Genomic DNA, 19,807 nt, shown 5'->3' on the forward strand with positions numbered 1-19,807 from the left:
CAAGAAATGTGCAGTGTGGCAGCTGTTGGGATGCTACTACAAACATCCTGTGGCAGTTGATATATGCACCTGTCCAGAATTCTAAGTATGAGGAGTCCCAATATTTAAAAAGTATAAAAAAAATTGCTAATGTAAAAGTCTCATTTCAGGATTAACGTCAGCATGAAATAATGATTGTTACCCATTTTACTTTAAAAATTCATAGTGAAACAAGATTTCACTAATCACTTAAAACACAGGCGGCTGAAAGTGGCCTTGGTGATGTCATCAGGAAGAAAAGTAATTTCAGGGTTGGGGCAAGTTGTTACATTATGATGAAATATTGCAAAGACAGATTTGTTATCTTTGGAATAATGTACACAGAAGAATCGTCACAATAAGACCAGGAGCATGTATAGGGTTTCATTTTAATTTCATGTTGGCTTCAATCTGGCCCAATAAACAGCTACTGAAAGAGAACCAGGCAGATGTTAACCACAGGAGAAACTTCACAGATCAGAATAGAATGATATGAAAGGCAGAAACCCAAAGATGCTGAGAAAATGTCAAGGAGATACACCACATGCGCAGATGTTCTGAGAACATTGGGTTCCTGTTCTGCCGTCCGCATCCCACGGCCCTGTCTGCTTCCTGTCAGGGTTGCTGTACTAGAAACAGAGACGACCTTTGGGGCCTGGGCTCACTTAATGAGGCCTGAAAGGCTGGGGTGAAGGGCACATTCTCTGGCCTCCGTCCAGCAGAAGGTCCCAGGATGAAGGGGGTGTTAAAGGGACGCACAGCATGAGCAGAGTATTATTTATCGTAGTTTGATGCGTGACGTCAAATGGTTTCGAGAAGCAATGTCCAAAAACATTCTTTCAGCATAACTTGCTTCCTGTTTTAACTCCCTTCAGTTAGTAATTTAACTTTAACTAATTAGCCAGTGTAAACCTTCACCAACCTCCCAACCTATTTTGAATTAAGTACTCAGTTATGCTTCAGGGTGAACTGTATTTTTTTCAAGCATTCCCTCTTTAATAACATCCTCATAATGCTGGGATTAATGAAACCTTGTTCCACTGGAATTTTCATGGGAAATGAGAATAGTCCGAAACTCCAGCCCTCCAAGCCTGTATCCAGGATATACACACAAACTCTAAGTGCTGGCGTTGTTGCAGACGTCACGCCTTGCAGTATCAAGGCTCTGGATCCTTTGAACATAGTGGCAGGCCAAAGGCAGACTGAACGACTAGTGACCTTTGACCTCAAAGTATACCAATGGTCCAGAAGACATAGAGCTTCAGGGGGGAGCTGGCATTAGGGTCCAAAATGAATACTCCCTAAGTGCCAGATGAATAGAAATACACTTAACTTTGAAGTCTGGGCGATACACATGGAATATTCTTCAAATAAAGGATTTAACATTCAATTATGCCACTAATATGTCACGAAAATTTAACCCACAGCTAAATTTCTTTCAAAAAATCTTACTGACTACAAATAGTAGTGTATAAAGCACACTTTAAGTTCATATATAAAAACATGCATAATTAACACTGTTAATTATAATATTTAGCAAATATCTATTAATATCCATTTTATTTTTAATGTAGACAAAATACTATATATTTTTAATATTGGCCATATATATCTATAATCTAAATAATAGATTACAACTAAACTAAATAATGTGTATATATATATATATATATATATATATATATATACAGTATATATATAGCCTCATTTTATCTATAACTCTCTGTGGCATTTCTCCATATGGCGAATAATAAAACTCACAAAAATACAATCTTCTGGGATGCAATTGAATTCACAATATCCTCCAAAGCATAACTGACTCAATGTAGTCTTTTATTGTTTTTTAAGATGGTACACCGTTTAAATGAATAAGCAATTCATGTCACTACCTTTAGATATAGGCTCAACCCAAAACTGCAGCAGTCTCTTTTGTAGAAACATTGAGATTCCGAGGAATACGTCAATTCCTATTGCACATCAGTCCAAAGGAGTGGCTTAAGAAAGTCCTCAAAAGGATAAGTTAGAAAATGGGAGACTCCTGCTTAAAGCAGCGCAGAGAAATATCAATCCGAAACCAACTTGCTGGCCGTTATTCAGTGGCTGTTACCCCTGAATACAAATCATCAGACCTGTCGGCCAATGCCAGTTTAAGACATAAAACCCAGGTTGTGAGATTTATAACCGATGGGTGAACAATGCAGGTCAGGGACCCCTTTACTTGACCAGAGATCTCGGTAAAGCAACTGCTGTAAATGTTCTTTCAGAAAGCTCAGGAAGCACTAAAGTGCAGGAAAAACATTCATCTTGTGGCACTTTTCCCCATTCTACTTTCCCGACACTCAACGTGCAATCAAGCTAATGAGAAATGCACTCAACTTATGATGTATGCAAGAGCAGAATCCCTTTCATGTGTATTGTAACCCCCCACAAAAATGTATTAGTCATAAGCATTCATCCTTCCACACTCTCTTTTTTTTTTTACTTTAAAACGAGTCCTGTATTTTCCCACTAGGTTTTCGGTTCAGTCCTGAAGAGGAGGGGTTGCTCTAAAAATGGGTTTTTGCTCTCAAAGGGCTCATCTGGGTCCTTCAGTGCTGCATGAAACAAAAGCTGTAGGTTTAATTTGTAATTCAATTTAGACCGTTGTCTGTGCAGTCCGTCCACCTCTTAGTCTCCGCCCTGCTCTTTGTCTCCCTGCTCCCCGTCCATCAGCAAAGCCGCGTATTTACTGGCTGAGCTGAATTTCTGTTAAAACAAAAAGGGGATAGTGAGACGTAACCAAATCATTACTGCTATTTGAGGTTAATATGTACTTTACAGTCTCAGGTGATTTTCATTTGAACTGTTGTTTTGACTGCTCTGACAATGTGAGATACTGAGATTTTAAGAATCAAACTTATGTTAGTGATGGTTTGTGCCTATGATTGGTTCAACCAGCATAACTGGAAGTAATCGGCATTTAAACCCTCTGAATATATATCAAGCATATGAAAGCCATATGGATTTTTCTTTTCTACAAAATGAATTTTTTTAAGTGTTTTAGTGCCTTTCAAAAACTATTTATTTTGAGAAAAAAAAGGTCCAACACATCAATAATAATGAATTGTTTGGTACAATGCTACAATACCTGCTACTGAGGTGGGATATGGTTAAGGATAGGGACAGATTTGGTGGTATGGTTAGGTTTAAAGGCGGGTTAAGGTGTAGGGGTAGGGTCAACAGTGTAATTATAGATGCAACCACAGAAATTAAATACTGATGTATTTTTAAATATCAGTTTAATGTAAAGTCATATATATGCACACAATAAATGCATTGCATCAAAAAATTGATTTAAATGCATGTAAACAGTATAAGTGGGTCCAAAACAATATATAAATAAAATAGCCTATATACATTTTTATATATAAACGTCTGAGGCAACACATGAGGAAAAAAAACCCCTGCTTCTTAGCTAACAATTAGCAACTTCCCAACCAGGTGCCACTATCCACCTTATTTTTCAGAAGTAGTAAATAAAAAAAAAAAAAATGTACAAATAAGATAAGTAGGCATGAAAATCTATGCTTACAACATGAATGTCTCTTACTTTATGTTGATTTAAAGGTGAATAGCACAATTACAATGAGGTTCTGCAATTATTTGTCATGCGTTTCCTTAAAGAAAAAAATTAGATGAAAAAAATACAGAAAAAAAAGTAAACTTTTTGGAGAATAGATTCAGGAAGGCCCTAAAACACACCTTTTAAAAAAATAATATATTAGATAGAAACTGCACTGTAAAATAAAATATTAGGTCTGCTCTGTGGATAGCTGAATATCTATAGCCCTGTTTGCAGGTGTAAATGGAAAGATATCTCCATCGTCTACTTGTGATCCAGTCGACCAAAGCTTAATACCAGGTGTAAATACCAGTACCTCTGAGCTATACGGGGCTAGACAAATTTTTAACCTCTAACTTGCTATTCTATGTTATACTGGATCCAGGAATACCGGGAGGTTAGACCGTCTAAACGTCCTCAAGAAAACACTGTTCACCAGTTAACTCAAATACTGGCCCTTTAACACCTGGTTTATTTTTAGGTCTGTTCCATCTGGTCCATTTATTTGGTTCATTTCGCTTACCATGAAAACCCCTTCCAAATGGAGTTCTGACTCGATGTGTTTGTTTGAAAAGTTCTGTCACGGTGAAAATCCAGATGGACTCTAGTGTGAAAACAGACCTGAGTGGATCTCAATTACGCAAGTATTTTTCTTTATTCAGAAGCTGCTGTAAATGATGCAACAGACCACAGGAAATTCCTGCATAACTCATATTGAGAACTTCATTCAGTTATAGATGTATATATCCACACACCTTCAGAAAATTCAGCATGGAAGAACATTTACATCTTTAGGACTGATCTATAATTCAAACATCTTTATGAGATAAGGTGGTGTCAAAGAGGGTGCCAAATGTACAGGTGCATCTCAATGAATTAGAATGTCGTGGAAAAGTTCATTTATTTCAGTAATTCAACTCAAATTGTGAAACTCGTGTATTAAATAAATTCAATGCACACAGACTGAAGTAGTTTAAGTCTTTGGTTCTTTTAATTGTGATGATTTTGGCTCACATTTAACAAAAACCCACCAATTCACTATCTCAACAAATTAGAATATGGTGACATGCCAATCAGCTAATCAACTCAAAACACCTGCAAAGGTTTCCTGAGCCTTCAAAATTGTCTCTCAGTTTGGTTCACTAGGCTACACAATCATGGGGAAGACTGCTGATCTGACAGTTGTCCAGAAGACAATCATTGACACCCTTCACAAGGAGGGTAAGCCACAAACATTCATTGCCAAAGAAGCTGGCTGTTCACAGAGTGCTGTATCCAAGCATGTACTTTCCAGAAGGCCAACAATTCACTAAAAATGTTTTTTTTTTATTGGTCTTATGAAGTATTCTAATTTTTGAGATAGTGAATTGGTGGGTTTTTGTTAAATGTGAGCCAAAATCATCACAATTAAAAGAACCAAAGACTTTAAACTACTTAAGTCTGTGTGCATTGAATTTATTTAATACACGAGTTTCACAATTTGAGTTGAATTACTGAAATAAATGAACTTTTCCACAACATTCTAATTTATTGAGATGCACCTGTAATGTTTTCAAATACATGCATGTTTTGGAGAGGTTTGCATGACTATTCTCAATGTTCCATCTTTTCCTTTCTATACTACAGCTATAATTCAAAGCTAAGATCAAAATTATGTGTCTAGACTCAAATAAATATTCACATTTTTCAAGTAACATATCTTCCAAAAGAGGTCCATAATTACAGTCTGTGAGCAACATGTAATTTCCATTACAGTGAATGACGCATCTAAAAAAGGCACTAGAGAAAACTTCCATTCAAGGATTGGTGAGCAAAGAAAGCCAGAAGTAAAAGTAGAGGGAGCGGGGATCATGGTATCACACCCAGAGAGAGTGTTAGCTCTGTCACTCACAGGGCTGGGAGGCTCCTCAAATTTCTTTGGCTCTGGTGCTGGTCTGAGGTCTCGTTCTCTTCTCACATCCTTTCTACAAGTAACGCACAACACAGTGAGACAGAGTCTCACAAGAACCTCTATACTCATTCAGAAAAACTCTAGAGCAGAGATTTCGATCCCAGCATGAAAAAATCCAATTGCCAATATTTCAATCAACATAGAGTTGCTTGATTATGGCAAAACCGTAATCACAACTATTTTGGTCAACATATGCTAGCTATCTGTCTCAGAGTGCGCACACAAAGTCGCCTAGAAAACAGTGTGAAATCTCTTAATGCGCTTTTTCTAACTTTTTTATATCAAGCACGATTCGCAGCAAACTGCATTTTATAGCAGTCACATTACATGATTTGGATGTTAAGTTTGAGCTTTTCAGAAGCAGGACAAAACCACTAGAGGTCGACCGATATATCGGCTTTGCTGATTAATCGGCACCTATAGTTGATTGCTGGAACTATCTGCAAAAATCCATGCTGATAGTTTTTCCGGATTGCGTCCATTGCTGGAGTGGCTGAGAAGGCTCCGCTGTCATTACACAGTATGAGAGTGTGGTCCAACCTAGCTATCGGTATCGGTGAAATCCACTATCAGTCGACCTCTAAAAAGCACCATTGTAAAGGAAAGGAAAGTGCTCTGGAGACAAAACCAGAGCATCACTGCAAAACGGGACATGGCACAATAATTGTTTTATCCTGTTTTCATAGATGATGAAAGCCAAAATTTTAATCTAAATAAAATTTGATTAAATCGCACAGCCCTAAATTGATATTGTAAAACAGTTTGTAATTGTAATTGACAGTTTGTAAAAACTCCTTCTATTTGTTGTTGAAATGAGATCGAAGTCCCTGCTCCATTCGTTCTCTTGTTCCTCAGGCCAAATGCAACTTGCCCAGCGATATCTGCTATTACTGTTGAGCTGAAACATGTTTAAACTGTTGTTTTATACAACCGTTAGTTTAAGTCATTAAATACAATGGGTCAAACAGCCCACTGACTTTTCACTGTTTGTATCACTCCACTTGTCTTAAGGCAGATTGTCAAACTGTATGTTGGTGGATTTCTCAAGTGACTCTTTCTCACCACAAGTGATTGATTTTATGATTGAGTCACTGAATTATAATTCAACTGATATAAAAAAAATATATGAGTAAATATTTTTTTTTGTTGTTGAGACTGAAAAGATGCGAATGGACACAGTGCTCTATGGGCCAAACTAGAAAAGAAACACATTTGTCCAACCACCACCCTTATAATTCAAAAATGCTAATAAGAACCTAATGAGAATCTAGCAAATATACTAAATATATCTTTCCAGAAGGAAGAAAGCTCTCTACACTTTTGAGCAGTAGGGGTGCCAGAGAGCAGCTAACCTGTCTCCTGTCTCCTGTCTCCTTCCTTCGGTCTCGGCTCGCGGTTTCTCCATGCCCCCTGCCTGTTCCAGAGCCCGAGGCCCTACCACGACCCCGAGAGGGGCCCCGGTCCCGGTGCACCCCATCTGCTTTGTTTTCATCTGTAAGGAGAGCCCAGTGTTCAGCAGAGGACACTATGGACAACTCTACTAATAAAGGAGCTGCATTAGGCTGTAGGCTTCTGTAAAATCTTAGAGGACTTTACTGCTTCTTAACGGAACATTTGGAAGAGGCTGTTTTTAGGAAGGGACGCTAGTGGACATTTTCTCTTGCCCGACAACTGGAAAAGAAATACAAACCCCTGTTGTCAATCCACTACGATATTTTATGAGTTTCCAGTTGTGACTTGTGTGTGAAAATAGAGTATATGCATTGACTTCTTCTTTTACACCTTCCACCATTATTTCATGTCTCGATGGACCAGGACACTTATAAGCTTACCTTTATTTCTTTGAGGAGCATCAGCTAAGCTTGTTGCACTGAAAAATAAAGTACATAAAAAAAACTGAAGTCAGAATAATTCTAAAGAGCTCTCTCTCTCTCTCTCTCTATATATATATATATATATATATATAAACTTTCAAAAGTTCGGGGTCAGAAAGATTTATTTTTTTTTAAGAAATTAATACTTTTATTCAGCAAAGATGTATTAAATGTGACAAAAGTGACAAAAACTAAAATGATTTTAAATGAATGCTGTTCTTCAAACTTTGTTCAAAGAATCCTAAAAGAAAAGTATTACTGTTTCAGCACAAATATTAAGCAGCACAACTGTTTTCATCATTGAGATTATTAAGAAATGTTTCTTGAGCAGCAAATCAGAATATTAGAATGATTTCTGAAGGATCATGTGACACTGAAGACTGGAGTAATGATGCTGAAAATTCAGCTTTGCATCACAGGAATCAATTACATTTTAAAGTATACTTACATAGGAAACATTTATTTTCAATTGTAATACTATTTCATAATGTTAATGTTTTTATGGTATTTTACGGTGTCCTTGTTACACGTTACATGTACTTTCTACAGTAATAACAATAAATGATTCATAATTACATGCAACTAACCCTAAACCAAACCCTCATCCTAACACTAACCATACAGTAAGTACATGTAGTTTATTAATATCACTCAGTACTTAAACATATAATTACACTGTAATAAGGACACCGTAACATCACATATTTTTTAAAAACCAAGTCAAACACAAAAAATCTAAAACCTACAGACCCCAAACTTTTTACGTAGAGTATTTTAGATATTATATAATATATTATACTGAAATAATTCTAACAGTCTTTGAATTATAGCTTTCTATATATAACATATCAATCCAGACAGAAACCTTTTGGGTGGCGTGCTACTGCTGGGAGAGATGGCAGGTTTACTATCACTCTCATTGGATCCTGCACTCATGGCGCTCCTCTTCGCCCAAACGTTCTCCTTAGGTGGCGGCGCTGGAACAACTTTCAGCGGCAGCCCCTCCTGCTTGGAAGTAGTAGTCTGGTTTCCATGCGAGGATGAATCCTCATCACGGCTGCTGAAAACCTCATTTTCTACAGAGCGCTCACTCTCCCGACGCCTCGGAGCTGTTGAGAGAGGGGAAGGATTGGACTCTGAAAGTTTCTTTTTAATTAAAAAATCATTGCATATAGTGACAGTTAGTATGACGGTAGATTTTCTATATGTGTCAATTCATGTCTTGTTCACATCAGACCTGTGCATAAGGACCAGTCAGTGATCACTTACCCCTGCTCGATGTGTTTCCTGTTTGTGATGACTCACTTCCTGTTCGTGAGCGCTCAGTTGCTTGGTCCTCACTACGCCAGCTGGGATGCCTGAGTGTATTAGAAAATGAGAGTGAAAATACTGTTTAGAAAAATTAAGTTCTCTTTTGGTTTGTTACTAAATTTCAGGAACTTGATATCATCACATTTTTTTTTTTGGTGGTCGATTTAATTACGAATTATCCATTCACAAAATCAGATTAATATGCAAAAGAATTATGTATTCTGAGATAATAACGCATTAATTAATTTGAATATATTTATAAAGTCTCAAAAATTAATTGTCATGAGAAGAGAACATTGAGTTACAGGTCATTGTTTCAATTTATATTGATTCATTTTTAATACAAACTTGTTAATATTTATATAGCGTAGTTCCAGATTAACTCCATTTTATGAATAGTTCATCGTCTAGCTATAACCAAATGCGACACATTTATTAAAAATTTATTATTTTCATTCATTTTTTAAAAATTATAAAATATAAAAAAAGAAAAAGTTCATTCATATAATTATTGGATGCATACATCTGTTAGTTCACCCAAGAATAGAAATTCTGTCATCATTTATTCTATAGTGAAACACAAAAGAAGATATTTTAGATAATGCTGCTACCAACATTGTTTTTTTTTTGTTTTCATACAAATGAATGTCAATGGGAACCAAAACTATTTGGCTATCAACATTCTTCAAAATATATTATTTTGTGTTCAGAAGAAAGAAACTCATACAGAACTTCAACATGATAGTGAGTAAATGATGATAGAATTTCCATTTTTGGGTGAACTATCCCTTTAACTATAAAATTCAATGTTAAGAAAAATGAATAAAATGTGTCCATGTATGCTGTACCTCTCTCTGGGCTTGCGTTCAGGTCCTCTGCTTTTGACCTCCTCCAGCTGCCTCTGCAGTCTATCTTGCTCTTTCTTAAGCCTCTCCTCCACCTCTCTTTCTTTAGCTGCCGTGTCCACCGGTTTGGCTCCTCCGAAAATGGACGCAGCTCGTCCCGATGAGACTGAAGGGCCGCTGCTCTGGCCTTCCTCTTTGGGAACACTGCGGGGCTTCAGGTTCAGCTTGGGCCTCTGAAGGGGACCTAAACACAGATGCAGTACAGACTGTTTAGATGATCTGATTCAAGGTTTGGTTCCTGGAGTGACCCAGATACATGTAAATGCACAGTCCCACCACTGTCCTCGTGCTTCTCATCCCGTCTCTCGTATCTCTCTTCACGATCACCATAGCGCTCCCCGCTGCCCCGACCGTCGTCCCGCCGGTCGTCATAGTCGCGCCGAAAGCCACTTCCAAATGGTCGACGACCCCCACCGCGAGAATCATAACCTGAAATAAGGTTAAGGTAAGATTAGGTTAAGAAAGACTACGAAGGTAAACAAACTCATTTGTTTTGAATGACCAATGCAAAGCCATTTCTAAGGAGCAAGGCCCTGTTCTGTTGTACATGGACAACCGAGTTGGATTTTATTTTTGTACTTTTTGACACAATTGTTCTGTTCTTCTAAACTCACTTCAGAGTTTTCATAGAAACAAGTCCACAAGTCTGTAAAAGGAATTAATCCAAGCCAAGGCGCCATTTTTGTCAAGGGGAAACATAATTTACTTATAATAGAGCGCTGACAAATGGCCAAAAAAATGCCAATTTTACACAATATTTATTCAGAACTTATTTAAAAACATCGTTCAAAAGTTTGAGGTCAGTAGGATTTTATTTTCTTTCTATTCATCAACGAATCTTGAAAAATCACAGCGTATCACAGTTTCCACAAACATATTAGGCAGCACAACTGTTTTCAAAAATGATAATAATAAAAAATGTTTCCTGAGCAAATCAGCATATTAGAATGATTTCTGAAGGATCATGTGACACTGAAGACTGGAGTAAGCTTTGCATCACAAGAATAAATTAAATTTTATGAGAATCTGTTAATTTTAAGTTGCAATAATTAGGGATGCACCGAATGTTCGGCAACCGAAATTATTCGGCCGAAAATAGCAAAAAAAGCTTAAAAAATAAGCGAAAAGACCGAATAAATTGTACCGAACAATGATATGACGCGATCAAATAGCAACCAGCGCAGAGTGAGAGGCGCGCACTCTTTGTTATGCAGCACACACGTCAGCAGTGTGGAAGCATTTAAACTGTCGGAGAAAGATGCAAAAGTCATTACAAGCACCGACAGCGAGAGACTGCTTAGTACTGCATCGCATGTCTTCAATGAGAAGAGGAAGGGGTGATTGTTGCTGGTTACTGTATGATGATTGAAATCGCGAAATGGCCTTAAACAATTAGTAAATAACTGGCAGAACGTTATGTTTTCTAATACACGCGCGCATTGCATGTATTCTGACAGCGCTGCACAAGCTCGCGGTGCTATCTGCTCGTTAGCCAGGGTTCAAAGTCCAAAGCGTGAGGAAAATCTGCGCTGATACAGTCGTCAGTTGCTCAGTCACATTTTTATGAATTTTTACAAGGCATGTGACAATGCGATACGTACGACGTATTCGTAATGAAACTCATTTATAAATCTGTTGTCAACAAAAATAAATTCAACAAGCACTGAGGTCTTCCTGTGCGTTTCCGCCAAAATAAAAGTTGAGAAAAAGCAAGAATTAAAGTACTTTTACTGTTGTTCTGTAAAATAAAATAAAAAGTAAGACAATAATAATGATAATAATCATTACAACAGCTCTGTTTTAATACATTTATTATAACGTTCACACATAGTGTTCAAATTAGGATCTGTAATATTTTCTAATGTTTTAAAAGAAGTCTCTTCTCAGCAAGGTTGCTTTTAATTGTACAGTAAAAAAAAATAAAAATACATGCCTGATTCAAGAAGGGGGTCTGATGGCCAAAAATTATAATTTTACTAACGTATTAATTTTAAGTTAAATTGTGCTTTGTTGGTATAGTGTCTGCTAGAATGTTAAAAATGTTCAGTGTTAAATATTTTTAAATAGTTGTTTTGTAATTTATTATTTTTTTTTTTTTAAAGCAAGTCAAAACAGTAAAAAGCACATTTTGGCTTTTTAATTTATGCAATGGTGAAAAAACAATTGGCAAAATACATGGGGGAAAAAACTCTAAAAACCGTATTCGGCCTTCGGCCCAGTGTTTAATTTTGTTCGGTTTCGGCTTCGGCCAAGAATATTCATTTCGGTGCATCCCTAGTAATAATATTTCAGAATATGACTGTTTTTACTGCATATTTTATCAAATAAATGAAGTCTTAGTGAGCATGAGATTCTTTTAAAAGCATAAAAAAAAGCCTTATTGACCCCAAATGTTTAAACAGTAGTGTATATCTGAAAATAAAGAGTTCATTATCCATTCTCAAGATTGCTGGCTGAATTTGGAACTGACACTAGGGGACAAAAAGTACCCAAACACTCTCAGTCTCAACATGACAAATTTTATGCTGGCATATTTCTCTGTCACTAAAACACATTGCTGCAAGTCCAAGTGATTTGTCAGAATTGTAATTTATGAAGGTGTTATATACCTCTGTCGTAGTCTCTGCGCTCTCTGTCATCATAACGTTCCCGGTATCTGTCTCTTCCTCCATCATAGCGGTCATTGTCCCACCGCTGGCCGTCACGGTAACGGTCTGATTCATAACGATCTCGGGATCCTAAGAAGTGAATCACACAATTCACACAATTTTCTGTTGCAACATCTGGAATATAAAATATTTTATTTCTAAAATACTATTTTATTTTACTCCCTCTTCAATGCTGACCAATAACCAATAATTTAATAGAACGTCAAATACAATATAATAATCTTATAATACATATGTTTAGTAGCCTACTACTTTTCCAAAGCTTTACTGTAGCTCAACTACTTTAACAAGACAAGAAGGGTTTTTTTTTCTCAAACTAGAGATTCAAAGTAGTTTCCTCCTATACTCTTTCTTCAACAAATATTTGTCAGATGAAATAATTGCTTACGCTCTCCAAAAGCTTCGTCCCTGCGTGGACCGTCATCAGTGTCAGATTTAGGCCTTGCCCGCCAGTCAGAATCAGTCTTGTCTGGGCCGAAGTCTCGCTCACTACGGTTACGATCCCGCCCGGATGAGGAGCGCTCGTCTCTCTCTGATCAGGAAAAAAAACAAACATTATTGCGAATATGAAAATAATTTTTTTTTCCCTACAATAATAGATTCACAACTGCATTATACTGCATATAAACAGACTGGTTTCTCAGAACTAGTGTTGTTTTTGGCGGCCTGTTTTAATTTTAGTTTTAGTCTAGTCTTTGTGTGAAGCTGTCATTAGTTTTTATTAGTTTTAGTCACGTTCATATTCTTTTTAGTCTAGTCAAGTTTTAGTCAACTAAAAGTCTGAGCATTTTAGTCTTATTTTAGTCAGAATTATCCATGACTATTTTCGTCTAGTTTTAGTCGACGAAAACTGATGACATTTATTGGCGACATCAGAAATTGATATTATATAATAGATGTTTTTTTTGAACATTTTAGCAATTTAAAAATATTAAAAAAGGATTTTTACACAGCACCCCGGTTGGGAAACACTGTTCTAAATAATGCCCCGAGTGGGGCTTGAGGAAGTGACGTCGCCTGCGTCTGCGCAGTGCGACCTGATGCAGCCCCTGAAGTGAGACACAGGAAACAGAAATACTGCAAAATAATAATAACGCGACTAAACGAGACGAAATAATAGTTTCGTCTCGTTTTGGTCAACGAAAATGAAGAGACATTTTAGCGTAGTTTTTTTTTGTAAACCACATTTAGTCTCGTTTTTATTCGTCAACAATATTGCATTATACATTTAATTATAGTCATCGTCACATGACCAGCATTTACGTTGCGTCTCGTCTCGTTTTCGTCACGTGATAAAGGTTCGTTGACGACGATATTTAGTCATAATTTTCGTTGACGAAAGCAACACTACTCAGAACCACACCTTTCTCATTGGACTGGTCAGCAATGTCCACACGGATCCTACGGTTTCCAAGGTTCTAGAAAGAGAGGAAGAGAAAGGGTTAATTACAGAGCTGAAAGCTTGTGTCTTCATTTTGGACAACTGTAACAGATAACTTGCGCCACCATGTGGCAAAAATGAAACTACCAACAACACCAACAGTAAGGTCTATCATTCAGAAGCACACAGGTCTGTATATGTTATTGACAGACATACAGACAACAAGAAGGTGAATTTTCACATGACTGACAATTGGATCTCACCTCTTCATTGAGACTTAGTGCGCACAACAGAGACTCTATGTCATCAAACTCTGCATAGCCGAAGCCTTTCAGCCGTTCTGGGTTACTGGGCTCCCTCGGGAGGCGAACAGCACTGATCTGTATGAATAAAAGCGATATATTTAGTTGTTCATATTTCTCATGCTTTACACTATGGGCTAGAAAACTGTGCCACAATTCTTCGTGCTCTGTTTGTAATATTATTTAATGTGTCATGGTGTCCGGATTTTTTTCACTATCTTGCAGTATACATTGCTTTTTTTTTTAAGATGGAGTTTGAAGTTAAATTCATTTAAAAATTGTAAATTAATCAAAGTAAAGTTGCATCTCAAGACCTCTGCATTCTTATTCATTCCATTACATCAGTTCTGCACCATCACAGAGAAATCGGATTTATGCCAATTTAAACAGCCTGCATCTTCCTTAACTGAACTGCAGGACACACACACACACCTATCTATCTATCTATCTATCTATCTATATATATACACTGAACCAAATTATAAACGTAACACTTTTGTTTTTGCCCCCATTTTTCATGAGCTGAACTCAAAGATCTAAGACCTTTTCTATGTACACAAAAGGCCTATTTCTCTCAAATATTGTTCACAAATCTGTCTAAATCTGTGTTAGTGAGCACATCTCCTTTGCCGAGATAATCCATCCACCTCACAAGTGTGGCATATAAAGATGCTGATTAGACAGCATGATTATTGCACAGGTGTGCCTTAGGCTGGCCACAATAAAAGGCCACTCTAAAATGTGCAGTTTTACTGTATTGGGGGGTCCGAAAACCAGTCAGTATCTGGTGTGACCACCATTTGCCTCACGCAGTGCAACACATCTCCTTCGCATAGAGTTGATCAGGTTGTTGATTGTGGTCTGTGGAACTGCATTTATTTGATCAAAAATACAGTTAAAACAGTAATATTGTGAGTTATTATTATAATTTTAAATAACCATTTTTAAATTTATTCCTGAGATGGGAAAGCTGAATTTTTAAGTCACTACTCCAGTTCTCAGTGCCATTATGAATGTTTTTACTGTAATTTTTGATAAATTTAATGCATCCTAGCTGAATATATTAATATAAAAGTATTAATTTCTTTAAAAAAATATTTTCAATGGTAGTGCAAATAACAAAAAATAACAATACACAATGCAATATTGAATAAAAAATATTCAAATCTTTAACTGCTATACTAGAACTGACACTACTAATGTGGTAAAAACATTTTTAAAAAATTAAGTTGTTTAAAAATTAATTTAGAGTTTTTTTCATTTGAAATTATTATTCTAAATAAACCTGTTTTTATTTGTATTTTGTACTGCTGAACTTGTAATGACATGTGAAACTCATCACTACCAAAATTAAGAACTAAAAAAAGTTTCAGTTTTTTTTCTTCTTATAACTAATCTAGAAACACATGTTGATGAAACTCAACTGTGCTCTGAAATTTTTTCTTCATGCACTATTTACCACAAGATGTTGTGAGACATGCAAAATAGCACAAGTTGAAAACCCTCAACGATGCTGTTTGGCAGAATCCATGTTAACAACATACAATGCATATGAGAATTCACATGAACATTCCTTCTGCAGACTCACAGGAACAGAGGAAACTCACACTGAGTCCACGGAAGAAGTTTTTGATGGATTCTTCAGTGACGTCGTAGGGGAGGTTGCCCAGGAATGCGGTGTAGGGGGGACTGCGGGGCAGACGGGAGCGGTCGATGTTGGGCTCACGGGCGGCACGTGGAGCCGTTGGCAGAATGGACCGATCGATAGGCGGCGCACGATACACGTCATCTTCAGTGTGCCAGGATGTAGTAACTATAAAAGAAGAGAAGCTTGATAAGGGCCCAAAGAAAAAAAGTAACAGTGACCAAAGACTGTCAAGCTCCGAAAAAAAGCATAATAATAATTTAAATGACTCCAGCATTACATTCCAAGTCTTCTGAACCCATATGATAGCTACGTCTGAGGAACAGACTGAAATTCATTCAAGTAATCCAACAAAATTTGAAATATTAAGGTGTACTGCCAGGTTTGCCATGGAAAACACTTCTGCTTCTTGAATTGAATGAGCAGTAATGGAAATGACATTTGAGAGCTACAGTGGAGGGGGATCTTAACAAATATTATAATTATCATTACTAACAACCGGAATAAGTCATAAGGTCCACTTTTATGGTGCTTTATTTGAGCTTCACAGCCAGTAGTCACTTGATGCCTTTATTGAATGGAAAAGAGCAGCATGAACATTGTGCAAAACGTCTCATTTTGTTGTTCACGGAAGAAATAAAGTCTGAACGTTTGGGACACAATAAGTGTTGTAATGACAGAACTTTCTTGTGAACTGTTCCTTCCTTATTTTTGCCTTCTCTTTTTTTCATAATAAGCGTCACTACTAAATTTAATCTATACAAAAACGATACAAAAAATGTCTTAAGTAACTAAGACCTTTATACTTAACTGAAAATGAATTATTCACCCCAATGACCAGTACCGGTCTCAAGGGCTGTGCCAAGTGTGCGACTGCACAGGGCCTCGCGCCTCTAGAAGGCCTCGCTCCTGGCCTGCATTTTATGTCGTTTATGTCTAATTTTTATTACTGTTTTTCCACCCATTTTGTCCTTTCAAAGACTAAAATAGTCATAGCTGATAGACTGTATAAGACTCTGTGTATAAGAATGAGTAAAGCTGTTTGTTGTTAGGATGACAAAAAGTTTTAAAAGTTAAACTTTTAGGCTGGTCAGCCTCAGTGGTCCAACAGCGCTCGTCAATGTCAAAATGATCGAGATGGCCAATCAAATCAAAGAAGGCGGGTCTTACTGTCACTGTCACATAACGCAATGAGAGTTGCAAACTAGAGATGCAAACTACTCAACTTTTTATGAAATTTTGCCGTTTTGAATTGAAAATATGCGATCATGATTCATGTAAATTATAAATGAACGTGACAAGAGACGTTTGTGTTTTAGACTATTAGACATACGAATAAGAGTGAATGTGCACATTTTAAAATAAAATATTATTTTCAAATAGTGTAAATTGATTACTACTTCATATGAAGAGTTCAGACGCAAAAGCCTCTAAGTGCCATTTGAAATTTTCTTATAAAATGAGCATTTTTATCAGGCTCCTATATGTAGGTTCAGTCATTTCACTTTAATGGCAATGGATAGTTTCTTTTCTTTCCCATTAAAGTAAAATAACTGAACATAAACATAGGAGCCTGAGAAAATAACCATTTTAGAAGAGCATTTTAGATGGCACTTAAGAGGCTTTTGCATCTGAACTCTTCATATATAACTACAAACCTAGAACTTATTTTAGCATTCTAATTTACTTATATAATTGCTTTATTATTATTATTATTATGCAGTAGATCTTACAATTCTTATGAGCGTGTGCGTGACCGTGATTCGTGCGCAAGCATTTCAGTGAGCACGGCATTACAATCGATCAGATGCGTGTTAAACTATAGCAACCTCCCCCCCCACACACACACACACACACACACACACAAAATTGCTGAGGGCCTCGCACCCCCCTTGTGACGGCCCTGCCAATGACAGATATATATATTTTTTTAATCCTTATTTTTTAAGCATGTGCGTTTCCCTAAAGGTTGTGACACACCAAACCAAAATCAAAGAAATAGTGGTGACAGAAGCTGACTGTGTTGTTGTCGCCTCTCATGTATCCAGGCTAAGAAGTTGCGCTTACACACACCACAAAGACTACAGCCAATGACCAACTAGCAGGTACGGTCTGCACCTGCGTGAGAGGAAATAACTGTCTCTATCAGCAGGTATCAACAGTCTTTATTCGTCATTCAAAAAGGGGAACCAAAACTAGGGCTGCATATATACAACATGTAACAAAGCAGCACTTGCCATTCTAAATATGAATAATGTTGATCACTTTCTTTATTCTAGACAGCTCATGTCTGGATACTTGTGTACTGGAATGCTCAGGTAAGATGATGTAAAACTAGAACAGCCTTCTGTCTGTCTCGTCTTGACTTCTTTGCTCACTTTCATCACTTTTGCTTTTATTCTTGTGCGCGGACTTGTTCACTAAATTGAACAGCCAATCAGAGAGAGGGTCTGACTGGTGCATACAGTACAGAACACAATGCAAAAACTAAGCTGACAGATGCTCAACGATGGCCTGATGTTGGCTAACCATCAGCTTGGTGTGGCAGGGCCTTAAATTTATATTTATTCATACAACGGTTCTTTCTGGTTCTCAAATCTGATTGGCTGAGAGCCTTTTCCAGGCGTGCAATATTCTAGTGATAACAGAACAGAACCGTTTCACCGTTTGTATCCGTATGTGACTTCAAATATGCGGTTTGTTAATAAAGATAACATCTATTTGAAAATTTGCTTCAACGTTTTCGGAAATGTGAGCTCCAGGGCTTCGGCGGCCATTCAGCGCTCATGAACCCGCCGAGAGCAGCCTCACCTCGGCCAGATCTTCTGGAATTTGCCGCAGACTCTTATGTCGCGATAATGGTTAAACATAAGATATAATTTGTTTTGGGTAAATCTAACGGGCAGTCTTTGGTCTCATGAATCTATTATTTGTTTCAGAGCAAATAGTTTTGGCTGAGGGCAAAGTCTCATAAAGGTATATTTTATATAATAATGTGGTATATCAGAGCGCTGCCTTTGTACTTTTGACTGAATTGCCTGGCAACTTTTATGATGGCTGTTGTTTGTTGTTTATTAAATATTATTATTTATATTAATAATAGTAGTATTTAATAATAGTATTTAGTATTGGAAAACGGTGTGTATGTTCGTGATGGTGATTTTAGTTACATTATTTCGCCATTAGATGGTGACAAGAGACCGTTTTTACGAGTCTGCAGTAAAGAATTTTATATTGAAAGAGACTGAAACAGGGTTGCAAACAAGGAAGTTCTTTTTACTTTCAACAACAGCTTGTAAGACACAGCCAACAAATGCAGTGAGCAGTGTTGTTATCGGAAATCACTAGGGCTGGGTTTTGACACAAATTTCACGATTCGATTCGATTCTCATTCACAAGCTTGCGATTCGATTCGATTCGATTACCAATTCAATTCGATTCAATATTGATTATTTTGGATATATATCAGGTACAGTACATACCAAATTTTCTCAAGGAAAAAAAAATCTCTCAACTAATGCTGTAAAATATACATAAGAGTCAGTTGGTACTACATTACTATAATATTGAAGGTTAAAATTAATGTTAAATTAATTAAAGTTTTTACAATAATAAAGTTACAGTTACATAATAATATTTCTACTTCAAATCGTTTTTTGAAATATAAACATTTAAATGGTGGCTGTCATAAAAACTTGATGGATTTATTCAAACATAAATTAAACATTGAAGAACAGTAAAAATGATAATGAATATGTTATATGGTGCATATATTAAGCAAAATGCCCCTCTCTACAGTTTATTTTTTGATTATGAGTTATTAATGAGTTTATGGTTACCGAATATGTGTTTTCTGAGGTTAATGTGACGTTACATGACATATTGTTTAGAAGCCATTATATTGACGTCTTTGCATGGCTGAAACACTGATTGAGCGATTACATGAGACAGGATACGGATTGTAAAGTTGTACTCTTTCTTTTAACTTAACTTTGGATGTTTAGTCATGATTATTTTGTGCTGAAACTGGTATTGATGTGGAGGAGATGATCAGTTCATGTGCGCCTCGCGCTTCCTCGTCTGTTGAACTGAGGCGCTACAGCGATCTGTCACTCCACATTAAACAGCGCCAAAACGGCATTTATTGTTT

General features: G+C 36.8%; 1 protein-coding gene across 7 annotated transcripts in view; it reads right to left on the minus strand.

Moving 5' to 3' along the window:
• Positions 1-1,935: 1,935 nt before the first annotated feature.
• LOC107666323 (eukaryotic translation initiation factor 4B-like) overlaps positions 1,936-19,807 on the minus strand; it is a 22,267-nt gene continuing 4,395 nt past the window's right edge. Inside the window, exons 3-15 of one of the 7 annotated variants that reach the window (XM_016457578.1) lie at positions 15,620-15,825; positions 13,974-14,090; positions 13,693-13,747; positions 12,718-12,861; positions 12,270-12,398; positions 9,940-10,089; positions 9,604-9,844; positions 8,714-8,802; positions 8,310-8,553; positions 7,403-7,440; positions 6,930-7,062; positions 5,511-5,583; positions 1,936-2,763 (exon numbers count right to left, since the gene is read on the minus strand). In XM_016457578.1, the coding sequence (XP_016313064.1) occupies positions 2,686-2,763; positions 5,511-5,583; positions 6,930-7,062; positions 7,403-7,440; positions 8,310-8,553; positions 8,714-8,802; positions 9,604-9,844; positions 9,940-10,089; positions 12,270-12,398; positions 12,718-12,861; positions 13,693-13,747; positions 13,974-14,090; positions 15,620-15,825 (1,697 nt within the window). In that variant the 3' untranslated portion in view covers positions 1,936-2,685. Of the gene's footprint in view, positions 2,764-5,510; positions 5,584-6,922; positions 7,063-7,402; positions 7,441-8,309; positions 8,554-8,713; positions 8,803-9,603; positions 9,845-9,936; positions 10,090-12,269; positions 12,399-12,717; positions 12,862-13,692; positions 13,748-13,973; positions 14,091-15,619; positions 15,826-19,807 lie in introns of all 7 variants that reach the window. The other 6 variants (XM_016457569.1, XM_016457594.1, XM_016457600.1 and 3 more) reach the window with 6 other exon arrangements.

Source organism: Sinocyclocheilus anshuiensis, unplaced genomic scaffold, assembly GCF_001515605.1.
Source record: "Sinocyclocheilus anshuiensis isolate Anshui unplaced genomic scaffold, SAMN03320099.WGS_v1.1 scaffold201, whole genome shotgun sequence".
Lineage (NCBI taxonomy): Eukaryota > Metazoa > Chordata > Actinopteri > Cypriniformes > Cyprinidae > Sinocyclocheilus > Sinocyclocheilus anshuiensis.